The sequence below is a fragment of the Dipodomys spectabilis genome, unplaced genomic scaffold (assembly GCF_019054845.1).
Source record: "Dipodomys spectabilis isolate Male_0828 unplaced genomic scaffold, ASM1905484v1 ptg000132l, whole genome shotgun sequence".
Taxonomy (NCBI): Eukaryota; Metazoa; Chordata; class Mammalia; order Rodentia; family Heteromyidae; genus Dipodomys; species Dipodomys spectabilis.
The window spans coordinates 4287442-4308269 of NW_024870809.1; the positions used below are offsets into that span (position 1 = coordinate 4287442).

The following is a 20828-nucleotide window of genomic DNA, read 5'->3' on the forward strand; positions in this document are numbered from 1 at the left end:
GGGGCTGCCAACTTTTGCTGTAACAGAGAAATGACTGGGACTGGAGAAAGGTGGGAAGAGAAGCATGTAGCTCTTGACTAGAGTTCAGCTTGTATCTCATTTATATGCTTTCAACCCAACACACAGGTTGGGTTTTTTTCTGGTCCTGGGACTTGAACTCTGGGCTTGGGCTCTGTGCCAAAGCCTCTCTTTGCTCAAGGCTAGCCCTCTACCACAGAGCCTCTTCTGAATTTTTCTGATTACTTTATTGGAGATAAGAATCTCATGGACTTTCCTATCTGGTGTAGCTTTGAACCACAATCTTTAGATCTCAGCCTCCTGAGTAGGTGGGTGCTGGGGCTCACGCTTGCAATACTAGCTACTCAGATTTGTTTGGGGGGAGAGTAGTAACATTACCTTTTATGCTATGCTTTTCTTTGGGTAAAGTGGAAAGTTATCTTTCTTCCAGCCCACATAGCCATTAGCCTCTAGCTCATGTTATTTTTTGCGGTTGCTTCCTCCATCAAATCTCTGTTGTGTCTCATTTAAACCAGCATTCATCTGTGTATGAATGTGGGGCATCTTATTGTGGTGGGTCTCTAAGATTATCAGGTGTGTTCCAGATTGGTTTCTGGAATAGAATTTTTCACACAATTAGGGATGATAATCAAAATACACATCCAACAGGACTAGCACACAATAATAAACAGCAAGATTGGGCCTTGACCAGTGTATATCTGTGCTATCAACCCAGAAGAGAGCAATGCCAATATTTGGATATTTCATTAGAATTAAATATTTACTAAAGATTTTCCTCATTACCATCTCTTTCCTCTTATTACACCTACTGAGGTTATTCGTAACCTTGGGTCAAATTAAGTGTGTTAGTCATTTCACCTACAATCTGTAGGACACTTGGCTAGGCATTAGGGATATAAATGGTCTCTAGGAATTCCTAGTCTAGTAACCTCTGTTCTCCACAGAGTTCCACTTGGGTACTCCTTGTGGCTGGAAATATGACATCCTTGAAATTCAGAGCTATTAAATAGTTTTGTATCCTTGTCACAAGCTACACCAGAAATACAACTTATCATCAGTGAAGCTTACTCTAATGGTCTTATGTATGAGGCACAGATAAAGACAGAAAGAACTCAATGTATCAATGTTAACTAAGGCAGAGAGAGAGAGAGAGAGAGAGAGAGAGAGAGAGATTGTTCTTTCTGTCTGGAATCCCTTTAGCTTTCCTCTCCTCTCCTTTCCTTGAGTGTGGATTTATGTAATCCTTCTTGTCTGCCTCTGTCCGGGCTACCTCAGTCATAGCACTTCTTATTCTGCCTTGCCGTGATCTGTTTTCAGCCATCTCTTACATAGCAGGGAAGAGAACAGACATATTGAAAACGATACTTATGATCATAATTTGACTCCCAAAATGCTCATGAGAAGCTGGGCTCTGTTATAAACACTTGCCATTGTTAACACGTGTAGTCTTCCCAACACTGGGAGGGGTGGGCAGATATTACTAACATTGAGTCAACATGACTTGTGGTGGATTGAAAGTGAGGAGCAGAGAAGGAGTCTGAATTTCCAAGATGTCTTACTGAAACAAGGGGGCAAATAATGGATTGGGGTGCCATCTACTGAGGAATTTTGGCTGGGGAAGGAAACTTTCAATTCAGAAACAGCATGAGTAACTTCAAATCTTACAATCAGGTAGTATGCAGCACTTTTAAAAAATGTAACAAACTTTTTTCTCTGATTGACAGGCATTTGGAAACACCGTTGTTCACCTCAACATAGCAGAACAACCTTCCAGTATCTTATTATTAGCTCACTGAAAGCAGGAGGGCTATGTTCCTGGGACCCTGGCCTTTGCCTCGCCTTATGCTCTGGTTTGTGGTTCCCAGAAGTCTGTCGGGAAAGCATGGCTTTGCATCTTTCAAGCTCCAGGGATGCTTGTGCCTCCTGGCCCTTCCATCTCTCTTGCAGCAAGTGTGGGCATTGCCCTACAAGATAGGGGTAGTGGGCCCTTGGACCTGCGATCCTCTGTTCTCAAAGGCCCTGCCTGAGGTTGCAGCTGCATTAGCAATTAAAAGAATCAACCGGGACCAGTTGCTTGACCAGAATTACTCGTTTGACTATGTGATTCTCAATGAAGACTGCCAGACTTCGAAGGCTCTATCCAGTTTCATTTCCTACCACCAGATGGCCTCAGGATTTATTGGACCTGCCAACCCTGGCTACTGTGAGGCAGCCTCGCTCCTAGGAAACAGCTGGGAGAAAGGGATTTTTTCTTGGGCTTGTGTGAATTACGAATTAGACAACAAGAATAGCTACCCGACCTTTTCTAGGATACTCCCTTCTCCCATTCGAGTGCTTGTAACTGTCATGAAGTATTTCCAGTGGGCTCATGCTGGGGTCATTTCCTCAGGTGAAGACATTTGGGTACATACAGCCAATCAAGTCGCAAGTGCTCTTCGGAGCCGTGGCCTACCTGTAGGGGTCGTCCTGACTACAGGACAAGACAGCCAAAGCATTCGGAAAGCTCTTCAGCGGATTCGCCAGGCAGACAGAATTCGCAGTGAGTGTTTGCCCCTGTCAGAGGTTTAGACAGTCTTAGAGATTCAATAGAGGTACAGAGAACTCAGTGGCTGAGGTACCCCTTAGATGGTAGTTCCTGTTGTAAGCACCTAGGTGTGGAAGAATGACATTAAGACTAGTTTAGCCACACATCCTCCCTGCCCTGGGACCACACTAGCCAAAGAGGGCCATGCTTGTTTTTGTTTTGTTTTGTTTTTGGTCAGTCCTGGTCACTGAGAAGGGATTACCCTTTCAATCCTTCTGAGTACTTTCCTTCATAGGTGCCTAGCGCCCTTGTGTTGTCACATCTCACTTAGAACCTGTCTAATCAGGGAATGCCAAATGCCTCCTGTTTCATCCTTCACCAGAAAGCAGGGCTTTTCTCCCTGTCATGGAGAGCATCTAGCTGATAAATGAAACTGTATCAAAATAGTAAGACTGACTAAATATTAAAGCATTTCCCTTTCCATGGAAAGGTTTGCATTCTAATAAAATTCTTGCGTGGATAAGGCATCCTGTGACACAAAAAGTCTTAATTTACTAAAACAAAGATCTCCAAGGGCAAGTTGGGTGGATGTGGGAGACCAGGGTCCTTCCTGGTCCTCTAGAGGGAGATTCTTTGATTTACATCTATGGCAAGCCCTCATGATACTTGGTTTTAATTATGTTTCTACTCTTAATTTTTTTGTGTGTACTAGTCCTGGGGCTTGAACTTAGGCCCCAGGTGCTGAGCTTTTTGGCTCAAGGCCTAGTGCCATACCACTTTGAGCTGCAGCTCCACTTCTGTTTTTTTGGTACTTAATTAGAGATATGACTCTTAGGGACTTTCCTGCTTTAGGAGTTGGCTTCAAAACTTGAGCCTCAGATATCAGCCTCCTGAGTAGCTAGGATTAGAATGTGAACCCAGGGCGCCCAGCTTACTCTTAGATTGTTTAAATCTCCACTTTAACTTTCTTTAAAAGTGGGAGCAATTAGTAGGAATCCTGCTCATTTCCCCACTGCAGTCACCCTACCACTTTAGGATAGATAGCTCAGAAACTACTTGTCAAACTGATTATTTCTTTTAGTTTTGGTTCTAGTCATTTCCTTAACACAACAAAGGGCTTGTTAGAGAGTAATCCAGTTTAGGCCTGGCTTATAACCAGAAACTCATTTTAGGTTTCAAGTGTCTCTAGTATTGGACTTTATTTATGATCATTATGGGAGGATGAGGGCAAAAAGTTTTAGTTCCAGGAACTATAGTAGTCTGCTTCCAACTCCAGTGTATAAGATCCTGTAATATTAAACAATCTGCATGGCTCTGATTACTTTATAACAGAGCCAGATACAGAGCACCAAAGTATGTGGATTATAAAACTATTTCTATTAAGGACCCATGCTAGAAACAGAAAATCATATTTAATATTTTAACTTTATAATAAGTTACAAAGCTTTATGAAGCCCAGTGTCTCTAGCAAGTTTACATTCCATGAGTGTTTCACATCCTTCCCTTTTAAAATAGTATGTTTGAAATGACATCTTGGCCTCTACCATGAAATGTTAAATAAACCTAGGCCCTGGAGCTCTTTGGGCTGTCAGACAGAGGAATTAGGATCCAATATTTACCATCCACAACCCTTTTGAGTCAGAGAAGTAGGAAATGTACATATTATTGTTCTACCATTAGGAATCCATTCTTTAGATCAAGGGTTCTCACTCTGCCACATACTACAATTATCTGAACACCTTGCAAAATAACTGGAGCCTGAACACCACCTCCAGATTTTGATCAGTCTGCGCTGGACTCCCAGCAAAGATATTTTAAATTCCTTCCCAGGTGCTTATAAAGCCCAGCCAGATTTGAGATCCATTGCTTTTGAGCTAATGAAACTGCATTTAAGTGCTCCTTATTTGATGTGACCAGCAAATTCTGTCTTAATATACCTTTGTTTAGTCAGAGTATTTTCTTTGTAACAGTATAGATCAATTCACTAGGGGAATGTGAGTTTTGTCTTTGATGGACAAATCCTAGGATAAAGAGGTAAAGGAAAGTCCGTGAATCATAAGGATAGCCACACAATTTGGAGGAGGAAGGAAAGAAAAAGCTCTGTACTCTAGGAACTTTTTCCTCTAGTTCTTAACAAAACATAATTATATTCAGATGAGGCATGCTAGGATCTCAGTGACATAAGTAAGAATATGATTAAGGGTGAGAGGGCAGAGAAGCTGAGGAGTAGGTTGGTCTGGAACTGAGTATGATCTCAGGCAGCATAGTATACAGCAGCCATAGGAGTGTGTGGTAGTCATAGTTGGCACAGCTAAGTGTTAGTATCTGAGGGCATGCCAACTTGTAGGGAAAGTGTAACTGTAGATGCTGGGGAAAACAAAATCAATGTTAAAGAAAAATAGCTCTTGTTCTTGTTGTCCACTTAGTCATTTATTGAGATCAGTGCCTTAGCCAGTAGACGCATGAGAAACAGGGTCCTGGAAATGAATAAAAATAGAGCATCAGGACTCTTGCCAAGTGACCTATTATCCAGGTTACATCTGTGATCACATTAAAAAACTAGAGATCAGGTGAAATATAATCAGAAGCCAGTCAGTATAGACTGGGCCAACATCACAGTGAGATAAGCTGTAACACACCAGGCACGGCACATATCAAAGCAAATCTCTCACTGAGACTCCAGCCACTCTCAACTGGTGGGGTTGAAGCTGCTAAGTATTCCTAGCTGTTACCTATCTTGAGTGAGAACTGTATAGGTACTGAGACTTTTGTAATCTCTACTAAGAAGGGCTGAGGAAGGTAAAACTTAACCTCTTCCTATTTTGCTGGCTATGAGGCTACTTCTTGTCACTCTAGAAGCCTATGTAAACTTTCATAGAAGGAATAGAATAGGCCATTGCTAGTGGTTAGTGTGTTGTTTTTGTTATTGTAAATTAATGTTTTCAATTCAGATATATTATTGATACTTTCCTAAAGTTAGAGGATGTATTTTTCTTAGCAAAATGCCTAAGTACAAAACAATAGTAAGTAGTTAAATAATAGTAGCAATAATAAAGCTTCAAGTGCTTGGGAAGGGAAGCCACAGAAATGTTATTAGATGTTGGGCCATAGAGATCCTAGGAAAAAACGGCCCTTTCCTTTTGTTTTCTCTGTGTGTACCACTGCAGGAGGCACTCCTAAAAGTCCCCACCCAGCACCTGTATCTGAGGTAACTGGGGCGATGGGAGGTGCTGAGGTCACTTTTGCATCCTCTGAGTTCACTTCCTTATCTGTTGCAGCCACACCTCCTCCCTACCCTCACCCTTTATAATCTCTCTCCTCACCATAAGCCCTCTCTCTGCACACCTCCATCTAGTGTGGGCTGGTGGCTTGGTTCTCATAATAAACTCTCTACTGCCTGAACCTCATGGAGGTGTCCTTTCACCAAACTTTACAGAGACAATAAAAGCAACCATGTAACCAACACTCTACAGAAATGCACACACATTCATTATCTCATTTGTTATCTCTCAAGATTGTCCAGGATATATTTTAATTATCAAGTTTTACAACATCTGTGAGTCTCATAAGAAGTAGATTGGTGTAGGTATTATTAACAGCAGAAAATAAGTGAAGTCTCAGAGCAGAGGAGTTCAGCCTCTTCTTGGTTCTCTTAAATCTTTGGATCAATTGTCAGTTGTCATTATTTCAGAAAAAATGACTTGGGAGAAACATTGGTCAAAGATAAAAGCCTCAACTTACAGTCAGAGTTACTATGTGGGATTATGTAGGTTTTGACCTGCACAAGGAAACCTAACTGAGTGGGCATGAAGGCCCAAAATCCCTTCCACTCTCTGCTCCTCCAACCATAAGCCCTGCTGGAGGCCTTTGTCCAATGGTACAAAGGAGCATTCACTCCCCAAGCAGAGCACCTGTGGGATTGCATTCAACCAGGAGGGGTTCCTTTTCTTATTTCTACAAAGGCTAGCAGGAGGCCTACCTCCAGTTCTATAGAGAACTTTTCAAATGGCTATTTCAAGCCCTCCTGTCTTTTCCTTACCTTTTTGCCTATCAGCCCTATGCTGGGCTGATTGTGAAATCCTTTCAATTTGAATTTCTTGGGCTATTGGACCATTTGGGGCTTCCTTTAAATCCTTCCAAATTGGAAATACTTCATTGCAATGTGACACAGAATGGCCATCTCTTTTTCTTTCAAAATTAGATAACTTATTGTTATTATAAACTTGGGGTCTAAGTTCTTTCCATCTATCCAAAATTCTTGTACATAGAATAACAATGATAATAGCTAATATTTATCAAGATTTATTATGTGCTAGTCACTTTGCAATGTTTTTATATGGATCATTTTATTCAATTCCTGCGGAAATTGCTACTACTTACCAATTTTATAGATAAGATTTCTAAGGCTGAGAGGTTAAATAACCTTCCCAATGTCACACAGTTAGGGAATGGGAAAGCTTGGATATATTCGGGCTGGCCTAAAGCATAGCTCACAAATCAAAGTCTGCGTTAGAATTCCCTGAAGGGCTTGTTTACAAAACAGAGTGTCTCTACAGAGTTTCTGCTTCAAAAAGGGTATAGACCGGGGCTGGGAAGGTGGCTCAGTGGTAAAGTATTTGCCTTGCATGCATGAGGTCCTGGGTTTGATTCCTCAGCACCACATAAGCAGAAAAAACTAGAAGTGGCACTGTGGCTCAAGGGCCAGAGCCCTATCCTTGCACTGAATTCCTGAGGGACAGCGCCTTGGCCTAGAGTTCAGGCCCTACCACTGACAAAAAGAAAAAGGGTTGGGGACCACTGAATGTACATTTTTAACAATTTTTCAAATGATACTGATAGATCAGGGACCACACTTTGATAACTGGATTATTGAAAGAGCTATGCTCTCCTGCTTCCTGCCCATTTGAGATATGCTGAGTATGCTCACTGGAAGCCAGGGCTATGGCTCACACCTGTAATCCAAGTTAATCAGGAGGCTGAGATTTGAGGATTATGGTTCAAGTAGTTCAAAGCCAACCCAGGCAAGAAAGTCTCTGAGAGTCTTATCTGCAATTAGCCACTAGATAAAACAGAAGTGGAGCTGTGACTGAAAGTAGGAGAGTGCTAGCCTTGAGGAAAAGAGCTCAGGGACAGCACCCAGGCCCTGACTTCAAACTCCATGATAGAAAAAGAAGCATGGGCACTTGAGATTGTGTGTTCTCTATATGACATATAATTCAACCTTTCTGTTTTTCTTTCTTCATTTTTGGGTCTCAAATTCTTACTGATTAAATTATTTTAAATGTCTTCAGGTACATTAGGCATTGGCCCTATTTTACTGCAGTAATAACTAATAACTAATAATAATAATAAATACTGCTATGGCCAAAGGCCTTAATGCTGATGGAGAATTTGGTATAAAATTTGGTATAAACAAATAAAACAGAAAAGGACAATTTGTTTTTCTTGAATGGGCCTATTATCAGTAATGATCAAATTATTGAAGACTCAGTAAAAGAAATCTCTAAACATCTAGGCTTCCTCTATTTAAGAGGGTTTATCAATTATAGCAGCTTAGGCAAAACTGCAAAGACCTATGTTGCAAAATATTGAGAAATATTTAAAATGTATCACATGCTGGGTAGCAATGTTAAAGTAATAAATGCACTTGCAATAAATATTTTACTAGGCATGAAAAAAAATATGTTTTCATACAAGCAGAATAGTCATGGAATGTAATATTGTCTGGTATCATGCTGAGCTGCTTGGACCAGTTTAACACTGGCAGAAGTTAAGTAGTGGTAGCTACAGAACTTCAGGCTGAAAATGTGTAGGATTTCCTTGGCTGACAAAAACATTGATGCATTGCTTAGTACAGTGCTCTTAAAATGAGTTGAACCACATTAGGGGAGAGGACTGCAAAGCATTTATGTGCCAGAGCCTCTAGCACTCTTCTCTTTTTTGTTGCCTCATTGTTACAATGGGTCAACCTGTATCCTTATTTAAGCATTTTGTTTTCTCCCTTCCCCTCCCCAAATTAGAGAAGTATACATACAAGATGTAGGGCACTGACATCAAATACAGTGAAAATAGAGGTTATACCATGGGGGAGCAACATATAAAGCAACAACAAAATCACATGGTACATTATAAATACATTAGAAACAACAGCAAGAAAGAAAAAAAGATATGTCTCTATCTTTGGGTTCATTTTGCTTATATGGTCATATGTACATAGCTTTTCACCTTTTCTGCTTGTCCTACGCATGTACTAGTTATTGCAAATAAGGGAAACCATGGGACCTATGTTTCTTTGGGCCTGGCTTACTTCACTTAATATAATTTTTTCCAAGTCTTTCTATATCCTAACAAATGGGGCAATGTCATTCTTTCTGATGGAGGCATAGAATTCCATTGTGTGTGTGTGTGTGTGTGTGTGTGTGTGTGTGTGTGTGTGTGTGTGTGTATACATGTATATGTATATATATATGTCATATTTTCTTGATCCATTCATCTGCTGAGGGGCATCTGGGTTGGGTCCATATCTTAGCTATGGTAAATAAACTAGCACTCTTCTTACAGAGCCATTTTATAGACAGGGTAGGAGAACACTGAGGCGAAGAGAATATGAACTTACTTTTACAATACGGCTAAATGGAGGGGAATTCTGGGAAAGGAGAGACTTGGAAAAAAAATCTGTATGTTCCCCCATCCCTCCTCTGAATCTGTCAATCTCAACAATTTTTAAAATGAAATAGGTTACAATGAATTTCAGTGAGTGCACATAAAACTGTTAACAAGAAGGTGAAGGGCAATTAAAATGGAGGGTTTCTGTACCAGTGAAAATAATATTGAGGGCTAACATATGAATATGGCTCTTTTTTTTTTTTTTTTTTTTGTCACTCGTGGCACTTGAACTCTGGGCCTGGGCGCTGTCCCTCAGCTCTTCAGCTCAAGGCTAATGCTCTACCACTTGAGCCAAAGCACCACTTCCGGTTTTCTGAGTGGTTTATTGGAGAAAAGATTCTCATGGACTTTTCCTACCTGGGCTGGCCTTGAACCGTGATCCCCAGATCTCATACTCCTGAGTAGCTAGAATTACAGGCATGAGCCATCTGCGCCTGGCCATGAATTTGGCTCTTAAGGGCCTCTTCAGAACTAGTGAAACTATTTCTTTCTCACAAAGTGTGAGATCAGGCACAGTTTTCTCTGTGTGGAACTCCATAGCAAGAACTGTGAGAGAGAAAAAAGAGCTTTATCTTTAGAGTAATACAAGTCCTCTATCTTAAGGAAATACTAGACAGACTACTTCAATATAAGAAGAAAATGGGAGTTGAGTGACTTAGGAATTGCTTCTTCCTGGAATTTCATGACATTTCCTGATAGTAGCATTGAAGATGAAGACACAACTGCCAAACAGCTCAAATGGGGCTCCAGTAGTCTAGAGAAATTGTGAATATCATAATTGGTAAGAAGCGATCTTAGGAGTGTGCATTTCCCTGCCCCTGTTTTGGCGATAGAATGTCTTGGCTGTTAACAATCAGGACAGGAACTTACTAATTAGTATTATTTGGTGACCACCTGTTGACCCAATCCTTGTCTAGGATTTAAGGTGTCTGTCTATTAATCCTTTCCTGACAATAACTTACAAGTCAAATCCCATTTTAATGAATGTAATTTTAAGATAATAAAGCTGTTTAGTAAAACCATCTTGTAGAACAGATGCATCCATAAATCCCTGTTCATGAAGCACTCAATCTATCAAATTAAGATGCTGTTGTTTGCATTCAGTATTTATGCTTTCTACTTTATGTTCAATGGCAAGGTTTTGCCACGCCAAAAAAAGAGAAGACTGATCATTTCCCCTTGTGGACAGGTTGAGCTAGATGGTCTCAAAGGGTCTTTCTAGTTACAAAAAAATGGACTGTTTATATCTAAAACGATATCAATATGGGCCAGTGAAAGAAAAATAAAGCAATTCAGGTCTTGGGTAAGTTAATGATGATCTAGGTAGTATCTACCTGCTCAAATATCACTTCCAAGATTATTCCTAGTCTTAAGGACCCAAACATCTCAAGAAATCCATGGAACTATGAATTTAGGAAATTTGTTTGAATACTTCCAAGGGTGACACCTGTGAGGGGAGACAGTGTTGGTCAATTGGGAAGAAAACTGAACTTCAATGCACTCACCTCAAAGGCCTTATCCAATCCTACACAGAGCTCTAGAGTTGGGAAGACCCTTCAGTATTGTCCAGAATGGACATAAGGAGTCTGGGTCTTTTTGACTCCATGTATACCAGTCACTAGGTGCAGTCAAACCCAGAGAAAGAGGGCAATATATGTGGTAATATATTTTTTTGTCGGTTGTGGGGCTTGAACTCTGGGCCTGGACACTGTCCCTCAGTTCTTCAGCTTAAGGTTAACGCTTTACCACTTGAGCCACAGTACCACTTTCAGTTTTCTGGTGGTTTATTGGAGATAAAATCTCATGGACTTTCTGGCTGGGGCTGGCTTTGAACTGCAATCCTCAGATCTCAGCTTCCTGAGTATATAGGATTACAGGTGTGAGCCACAGGCACCTGGCTGTGCTAACAATTTTGTAACCATCATCTCCTTCATGGGAGAGGGGTGGGGATCCAGATTTGTGGTACTTGCTGATTTCCATTGTGTAATCACTCCTCTCATGACCAAGTTCAAGCTACTAAAATGATACTAGCTGGCTCAAGGGACCCCTGAAAATTTAACCACAAGCTCTGATGAATCAGCTTGAGCCAACCCTAGGACTTGGCTAAAGACACATGATCTTGGGCAAGACACGTCCCTTCAGCTGTGGGTAATTAATTAGCTATTGGTTACTAAAACTCCCAGGAGATAGGGAAGTGTGTATCTGGATGCTACATACTAATAGCACTGGCTACATACACTGAAGTATTTTCTGTAGTTCAACTGACACAAAAGGACTTAGCTCTAACATTTTCCGTGCACTAATTTTCATATCCCCTAAGGAACTTATATGGAATTGTATTAAGTAACCTTGATCAAGTCATTTAATCTGTCTTTGTAGGAAAAATATGCTAATACTGACTTACTTGCTAAGAATACTGTCAGATGAATTGGCCAATGAAAGCACATTGCCTAGCTCATTTGTTCCTCTTAACAGGACTATGACTAGGGCTACCATGACCCAATTCATGTTTAATGGTGTAGCCAAGTACAGAGAATAATGCCTTCATTCCTAGCTTCTCATTCTGAATCCAACTCTTGCCATGTTAATTCTCCCTGACATTACCTCCACCCATTTTATAATATGTCATTATGAGCAGTTGAGGTTGAATTTCTTATTTGGCTCATGGACAAGCTCCAAAGATATCCTTAGAAAATTTTAAAGAAGTTTTAAGCATTAGAATGCATATAAACCTCTTACAGTAATTATTTTGAAGTAGCTAATGGTCATTTAAAAACTCAGTTTATGCTGTGCTATGGGATGTGGTGTGTGTGGGTGTATGTATGGTATTTGAAGAAATTTTATAACTTACTAGTTACTTTGAAAAAATAAATGATACCAGCCATTGCTCCAAAAGGAAACTTTCTCAGAGTATTTAACAAGTGTAGAAAACAGGCTTTTGAAAACAGATGAAGCAATATGTAAATGCCCAAGACCACTCATTGAATGTAGTTAAGCACACTTAGTTCCTGAGATTAAAGATTCCATGTAAGCATGTATAATTAATATTTACCAATGGCAATAGGACTTTTGCCTTTCTTCAAGGAGCTCAGAACACTTGCCAGGCTTTATCTAATTAAACTACCCAATGTACCTGTGAAATGCACTGGAAACTACATTTTAAAGATGTGGGCACTGAAGCACAAGTGGGCTTAAACTAAACTCATTTAGCATGCCAAGGAAGAAATTAGATATAAGACTTTCAGTCTCATGATCTAGCTGCCATTCTTCAACCGTGGCCCCCCTAATCCACTCTATTCTAGCATAACTTTGCCAAACAACATTGTTTCATAAATCTAAGAAGAATTAAATTGAGCGCAAAGTAATTCCAATTATAAGTAAGTTAGATTTAAAAAGTTGAACCGATCACCCATAATATTAGTAGCATTTATGGATGAGTATGATTTAGTGTCATTCATTGTCTACAGTGCCCTTGGTAAGGGTGAGAACAATTGGTCAAAATGTATTGGAAAGCATATTTTTAGGAGGTGGAGAATAAAAGTAGGGGCGAAGGGACTATCTTCCACCTTCTTCTTCTAGTTTTTGTATTCTTAGGCACATTAGTATCTTCTGTTTATTGTGTCATGTACTAAGCCCATTATGTGTATTGTTTCCTTGAATCATCACTACTTCTCCATGAAGCCCAGGTTACCTCTCTACTTTATGGCTGAAGCAGAGAGAGGTTAATTTACTCAAAGGTATTCAGCTAATATATGGTTGTATTAGGGTAATAAACCTATCACTTCTAACCCCAATGCCTCTTTGTTGTGCTACCTGCCACTTATCCAGAGTTCCTGAACATACCTCAGCCTCAGCTCAGGACCTCAATAACTTGTTCTTCTTGGAGGTATAGCAAAGAAATAATTTATAAATTTGTTTATTCATTTATTTTCCTCATCTATAGTTTTTGCTGCTGCATTTGACTACCAGAACCTCCTTGCTTTTTTTTTTTTTCAGTAATCATCATGTGTATGCACTCGGCCTTGATTGGGGGAGAGACCCAGACACGCCTCTTGGAATGGGCTCATGATCTGAAAATGACCGATGGAACTTATGTCTTTGTTCCCTATGATACCCTGCTCTACAGTTTACCTTATAAGCACACCCCCTACCAGGTCCTAAAGAACAACAAGAAGCTCCGGGAAGCCTATGATGCTGTGTTGACCATTACAGTGGAGTCCCAAGAAAAGACCTTCTACCAAGCCTACACAGAAGCAGCAGCTAATGGTGAAATTCCCAAGAAACTGGAGTCACATCAAGTAAGTGCAGATACACAAGTTTTCATGAGCTAAGAACCTCAAAAATTGGGACAATGGGTTTTTCCTATCTATATATTTGATTCCAAAGAAAACCCAATCAATAGCAGATACAAATCACAACAGCATTTCCTTATAGAAAACACTTAAGTCCTTACAGAAAATACTTAAAGAACAAAGACACATTGTAGATTTTTTTTTAACCTCAAGCAACCAACAAGATATAGTCATGAAGCCCAAACAAAATATATTTAAGAATAGGGCAACAAAACTTTACCATACGCCAGTACTGTTCAAGGGAGCCTCTGTCTGAAATAGTCTTATTTGTGACCAAGGTTCTGAAGGAATTCAGCAATATGAGAAGAAAATGGCAACTTTATTATTGATAATGCTACTATTGAAGGGTATAGCTTCTATTTGTAGGCATTTGAGCTTCTAAATACTGGATTTGAGAATTAAATTTTCATCTAGTCACTAGCATTGCTGTACCACTGGAGGAGGGAAGGAAGCAACACACTTCCGATAGGTAGTCCACTCCCAAGATTAAGAAGATAAGAGTGGCTTCATGTATGCATATTAAATGCCCCTTGTAAAACGAGCAAATTAAAAAGTAACTCAGTTCTCCTTTCTAGGGATGAATAAGTCAGTGGGTAAATAAACTGGTTGGTAAGGAATCATTTGGGCTGGAAAAGAAGTCTTCCTTTCCAATACAGGAAAAAGGATTTGTACATATATATGTGCACATAAGTATAAATATATTTCATTTTAGGCAACCGAAGTTCAAATTATAGCCACTTACAGTCCAGATGAAGAGAAAGGAGTAGGGAGAGGAAAAAAGCAGAGAAAAGGGTGGCAATCAAAGACAAAAATAACGAGGAAGAATGCAAATAGGACGAAAAATGAGAGATAGGGAGGCAAGAGAAGTCAGTTCGATTAGAAAAACGCATATGGCAGTTTCTTTGTTTTGATTTCTTGATATAGGATCTTTGCATGAAGCTCATTCTGGACTCAAACTTTCTTCTTCTTCTTTTTTTTTTTTTTTTTGGTCTCAAACTTTCTATGTAGCCTAAACTTGCCTCTAACTTGTGATCTTCCTGTCTTTGTCTCCCAGGTGCTGGGATTATATGTAGCACCACCACACCCAACTCCTGTACTCCACTATATAGGTTAGAATCAGATGCAGACCATGAACATTTTTTTAGAATTATTTATTTATTTATTTACTTATTTATTTTTATTGTGAAAAATACCGTACAGAGGGGTTACAATTACATGGGCAAGATAATGAGCACATTTTTTTTTATCAAGTATTGTTGCCTCCTCCTTTGTTTCCCCTTCCCATCCCTTCCCATCTCCCCTCCCCATCCCCACCCCCCCATGCCAAAGTTGTAAAGTTCATTTTTCGACATAACATCTTGTACATCTCATTGTTGCAATGGGTCCACCTGTATCCCTATTTAAACGATTTGTTTTTGCCCTTTCCCTCCACAAATTATACCAACATCAAATACAATGAAAGCAGGGGTTATACCGTGGGGGAGGGATACAAAACAACAAAGAAATCATCTTATAAATATGTTAGAAACAATCACATGAAAGAAAAAAAAACATTTGAATACATATCTTGGGGTTCATTTCACCTAACATCAACTTATCTGGCCTTTTCTGCTTGTCTCAGACATACACTAGTTATTGCAAATAAAGGAAACCATAGGACCTATGTTTCTTTGGGCCTGGCTTACTTCACTTAAAATAATTTTTTCTAAGGCTTTCCATTTCCTAACAAATGGGGCGATGTCATTCTTTCTGCTGGAGGCATAGAATTCCATTGTGTATGGTTCCTCAAAAGACTCCACATAGAGCTCCCCTATGACCCAGAAATCCCACTTTTGGGCATTTACCCAAATGATCACAAACAAGACCATACTAAAGCTACCAGTACAACTATGTTTAGAATTATTTAGAATGACGCATATATAAGTTTTCAAGTATTTACTAGTATACTGTATCAGTTTTATTGATTCAGACTCTTAGCACCTCAACACAAATTGGCCTATAGAACAAATCATTTTTATAAATGAAGTAGAGGAGCTCCCAGGTGGATTTAACTCAGAAATTCAATAATGTCATCAATGAATCAGGTTCTTTTCAACATTATTTTTACAAGCAATGCTATACTAGCATTCCCTTATAATGCTTGTCTTCTTATGGTTCCCAAATGATATTTGTAGACATTACATGCAAATGGAAATATCCTCTCTTGTTCTCTGTTCAAGAATGAGAAAATTGCTGGGTGTTGGTGGCTCATGCCTATAATCCTAACAACTCAGGAGGCTGAGATCTGAGGATTGTGGTTCAAAGCCAGCCCGTGCAGGCAAGTCTGTGAGACTCTTACCTCCAGTAAAACACCAGAAGACTGGAAGTAGCACTGTGGCTCAAGTGGTAGAGTGCTTGCCTTGAGCGCAAGACCTCACGGGAAGCAGCCAGGCCCAGAGTTCAAGCCCCACAATGGACAAAAAAAAAGTGACTATGAAAAATATTAGCATTGCTGAATCTGAATTTTCTTGTTAAGGGTATGCCTATAATCTCTCTTTTAGGAGACACACAGGCACATATAACTTGAAACAACTGGTCAATTTAGTCAAGAATTTTAAGGAGCCTTGAATTGCAAACAACTGTTGATCAAACTAGTTTTTGTGCTGTATTTATAGGTGGCATTTTTATAGTTTTTAGCCAATAATATGGCATCAAATAAATAAACTCTAAGTCATCTTTCTACTTTTTCTACATTACTAATAGGTTGGAGGGAAAGAGGTGTGTGTGTGTGTATGTGGTGCATATGTGTGAGCACATATGATATAAAAACTCAGACCTTGCACTCGATATTTGATTCAATCCCTTTGAGTCTGTGGAAAACATAAGGTAATTAAGGCAAAAAAAAAAAAACAAAAACCCAAAACTCGAGACGCCATTAGCTTGGTTGCTAGGCAGCATGCACTCTGCTTTAGACAAGAGAGCTACAACAAAGAATCCAGAGCTTATTTTTTTTTAAAGCCTGCCTGGATGCATTTCTACTCTCTCTTTGTAGGTATCTAGGTTAGACGGTCAATCAAAAAATAATAAAAGATGATACAATTATCTTCATGTCTCTGATAAGCAAAACCGCCATTTTCATATTTACTCCGATGAAATGTATTTTTGAAGGCAGTTGGTATAGCAGGAAGAACATATGATAAGGAGTTAGGCAAACTTGCGTTTAAATCCCAGCTCTCAGGAGAAAGATTGATCAAATGAGTACTAAGTTACAGTTAAGTAGGGTAAGAAGTTCTGGCATGGTAGAAGTGACTATAGATAATAAAAATATAGATTTCCAAACCTAGAGGAAATAATTTTGAATTTTTTTTTTGCCAGTAACATATGATGAATGATATAAAAGATATACATTTAATTTGAGTTAACCATTGTACAAATATCATGTGTTATCTTATTAACATGTATAATTTTTATATTTTGTGTATCAGTGAAAGAAATTTATAAAAATATAAATTCAAGTTCTCAAGGTCTTATTAGCTTATGTAGATTGCTTGAAGTTTATAGTTCTGTTTCTCCAGCTGTAAAATGAGGAGCTATGTCTTCCAGGATTATTGTGAAAATTAAACAGAGTAACATGTCTGCAGTGGTTAGAAAAATGCCTAGCACACACTTCTTTATCATTGTTTCTCTGTTGTGACCAGAGTGACTTTGTTGGTTGATGGTGACCCAGTTTCTATATTACAATTTGATTTTGGCTTCCTATACTTTTGAAGTTTTCTCATTACTTGGAGAGGTTTTCTCACTTTTAGAATCTTAAATGGTATTTTCTCAGATCAGATTATAGCATTCATTCAGTCTGCCTACCTATCTCTTGGCTTTCTGCTGCTTTTCCCCCACCCTATTCAGTCATCAGGCAAATTATTTATGGCGTTACTGCCATGTAGTAGGCACTATAACAGTAAACAACACAGGAAGTTTTTGGTGTATTACAGCCAGTTCACTGAAGCCAACTGGGTACCTTTTATCCCCCAGATCTGCTCAGTGTCATTATTTTGGTAACTTGAAATCAGGCAAGGTTGAAGTATTTATATGACAAAAAGGCAAATATAGAGACATTGTTAAGCATATTTTAGTATATCACAAATATGTAAGCAAATACATTAACAAGATGATTGTTATTCTCTTGCCCAGAAACTTTCAACGAAATTGAAAATTTTATATGTAAGCTACATTACCCACAACAGTGGTTTGCAATTCCTTTGAATTTATTTTTTGCTGCTTTAGAAAGTAAAGTAAGCTGGGTACCAGTGGCTCACGCCTGTAATCTCAGTTCCTCAGGAGGCTGAGATATGAAGATAACAGTTTGAAGTTAGCCTGGGAAAGGGAAGTCCTTAAGATTTTGATCTCCAATTAGCCACTGAAAAGGAACTATGGCTCAAGTGGGAGAGCTCTAGCCTTGATTGAAAAACTAAGGGGCAGTGCCTAACTACTGTGTTCAAGCCCTAATACCAACACACACACACACACACACACACACACACACACACACACACAAACTTATTTTTAATTTAAATCTATATAGGTAGCATTTTTAGCACAATGCCTAAGTATGATGATAGAGTAAAAATCAAAAGTTTATGTGTGGTATGAATTATAACCATTGTATACCACATGAATTGGAAAATGTTACCTTATACACAAAATAAACATACCTTAATTTGAATTTGTAATTCAGCCCACACTTTCTGACAAGGCATAAAATCCTCTCAAAACAATTTTATACATGGTAAAACCTGATAAATCCCTCATTAATTTTGTTTTTCATGAAGCTCTCTATCCTCCTATTCCCATTTGAACTTACTAATCATAAGACTGTTGCACATATATTATGCTGGAAACTCCATCTTCATCAATCTGGAAATTCCTGTTCTCTTTTTCTTCTATGCTAAGTTGACTATTTCATGCCTTTCATGACTCCCATTTTCTTGGTTTATTCGGTCATTTTTTATGGAGCACATCTTTATTGGTTTCTCAGAAAGGTACACAGGAGTTAAAATTTTGACTTTTTTTGCATGTAAGTAAGTCATTATTCTGTCCTCACTATTGATTAATAGTTTGGTTGAGTATATAAATCAGAGTGTAAAATCATTTTCCCCCAGTCTTTTGATGACATGGCACATTGTCTTCTAATTTCTACTGTTGGTATTGAGAAGAGCAATGCAGCTGTTATGTATAATCTTTTAATGCACTTGTTTTCATTCCTCCACCTGACAGAAGTCTTCAAGATTTTCCCTTTATTTCTGATGCTATGAATTAACATGCTGATTTCTGAGTCTTTTACACATATGCTGCATCTTTGATGAGGTCTTTTGATTTAGAAGCTTTCCCCTCTTTAGAAATCTTCTTATATATTATGATTTCATAATTTCTTCAATAACATTGTCTTTGTTCTATCTAGAAATACTATTAGTTAGATGTAAAGTATCTTGAATTGATACTTTTTTTGTTGTTGGCCGTGGGGCTTGAACTCTGGGCCTTGGGTACTGTCCCTCAGCTCTTCAGCTCAAGACGAATGCTCTACCACTTGAGCCATAGCACCACTTCCAGTTTTCTGGTGGTTAATTAGAGATAAGAGTCTCACAGATTTTCCTGCCCAGGCTGGCTTTGAACTGAGATCCTCAGATCTTAGGCTCCTAGGTAGCTAGGATTACAGGGGTAAGCTACTGGTGCCCAGCACTGATATTTTCTATACTAAGGAATTAGAAATATTATTTTGTTAAAATAAATGGACAAGACATAAAAATAATGATATACACTTCTGTTTTTATTACGATTATTTATATTTTAATATATTTACATATTACTTGTACAAGTTAATGGAATTAATTGTAATATTTCCATGCATGCACTAATCATGTCTAGATTTCCTTCTGTTCTTGGTCCCACTTCATCTTCCCTTTCCCCTAATATACTTCCCAGTCCTTTTAAATTTTCTTCTATTCCCACTGCCCCCTCCCTAGTGAGCTTTATTCTGTTTGGTACATTTATGACGTTACTTATCAGTTTCCTCAAATGAGTGAGAACATGTGGTATTTGTCTTTCAGTATTTACCTTATTTCACTCAACATAATGTCCTGTTCTATCTATGGTGCTACAAATGATAGAATTTCATTCTTTTATATGAATGAGTAGTATTCCATTATGTGAAGATACCACTTTCTCTTTACCCATTCATTTGCTGAAGGGTATCTGGGGTGATGCCATATTTTGGCTATTGTGAATAGTAGTTTAATAAACATGGAGGTGCAACTATGTTTTTCATGTAAAGGTATCAACTCCCTTAGATCTTTTTTAATTGTCTTACTATTTAATAATTTAAATAATTATTTCTTAATTTTCTTGTATGTTCCATATCTATTTTTAGTTTTCTTCTCTGTTTCTCCATTTTGCACTCTCAAATTTTACCATTAAAAACATTTAACTATCATATTTTTCCTTGAGTCTATTATATTTTAACAGCATTGTGCTTTTGTGTGGGTCTCTTGGTATCTACAGGGCATTGGTTTCAGAACCTCCCCCTACAGATACCAAAATCTGTGAATGGTCATGTACTTTACATAAATGATATATATTTGCATATAACCTACACACATTCTGTGTATTCTTTAAATCATGTCTAGATGATTTGTAATACCTAATAATGGAAACACTAAAGAGCTGTTATATTGTATTATTTCAGAAATGATGATAAAAATGTATACATATTTCAATACAGATATATTTTCCCCCAATATTTTGGGTTTGCACTTGGAAGAATCTGTAGATATAAAACTCATATGTATTTTCACTTATTTCCCTGAATATACTCATTGTTGCTTCTTTAAAGTTTTGTTGATCTGTTTTTAATCTCCTTTTCCTCAGTTCCTACTTTTCATGTTTTGTTGATTTGGGCTTTCTATTTTATATTGGAGGCCTTTCTTATATGTCTGGCAATTATGGCTATCTGTATTTAAAAATATTGCTTTAAAATGCAGATTTGAAGGTAGATATATTACATGGTAGATATATTGTTCAGTGGCTTTCAGAATAGAGCTGTTATTTTGTTTCCTTCTTTGTTTTTAGTCTATATGTCAAGGATCTTGAACCGGTCACTTTCTTTCTTTATTTTTGTTTAATCATGGGGCTTGAACTCAGGACCTAGGCACTGTCCTTGAGCTCATTTTGCTCAAGGCTAGCGCTGTACTACTTTGAGCCACAGTGCCATTTCCCAATCATTTTCTTTGGAGGAGTAT

The 20828-nt window shown here is 38.4% G+C and overlaps 1 protein-coding gene across 1 annotated transcript in view; it reads left to right on the forward strand.

Annotated features, from left to right (window-relative positions):
• Nucleotides 1-1742: 1742 nt before the first annotated feature.
• Nucleotides 1743-20828, forward strand: part of Gucy2f (guanylate cyclase 2F, retinal) — an 89743-nt gene continuing 70657 nt past the window's right edge. Inside the window, exons 1-2 of the mRNA XM_042690053.1 lie at nt 1743-2557; nt 13205-13506. Coding sequence (XP_042545987.1) covers nt 1828-2557; nt 13205-13506 — 1032 coding nt within the window. The 5' untranslated portion in view covers nt 1743-1827. The remainder of the gene's footprint in view (nt 2558-13204; nt 13507-20828) is intronic.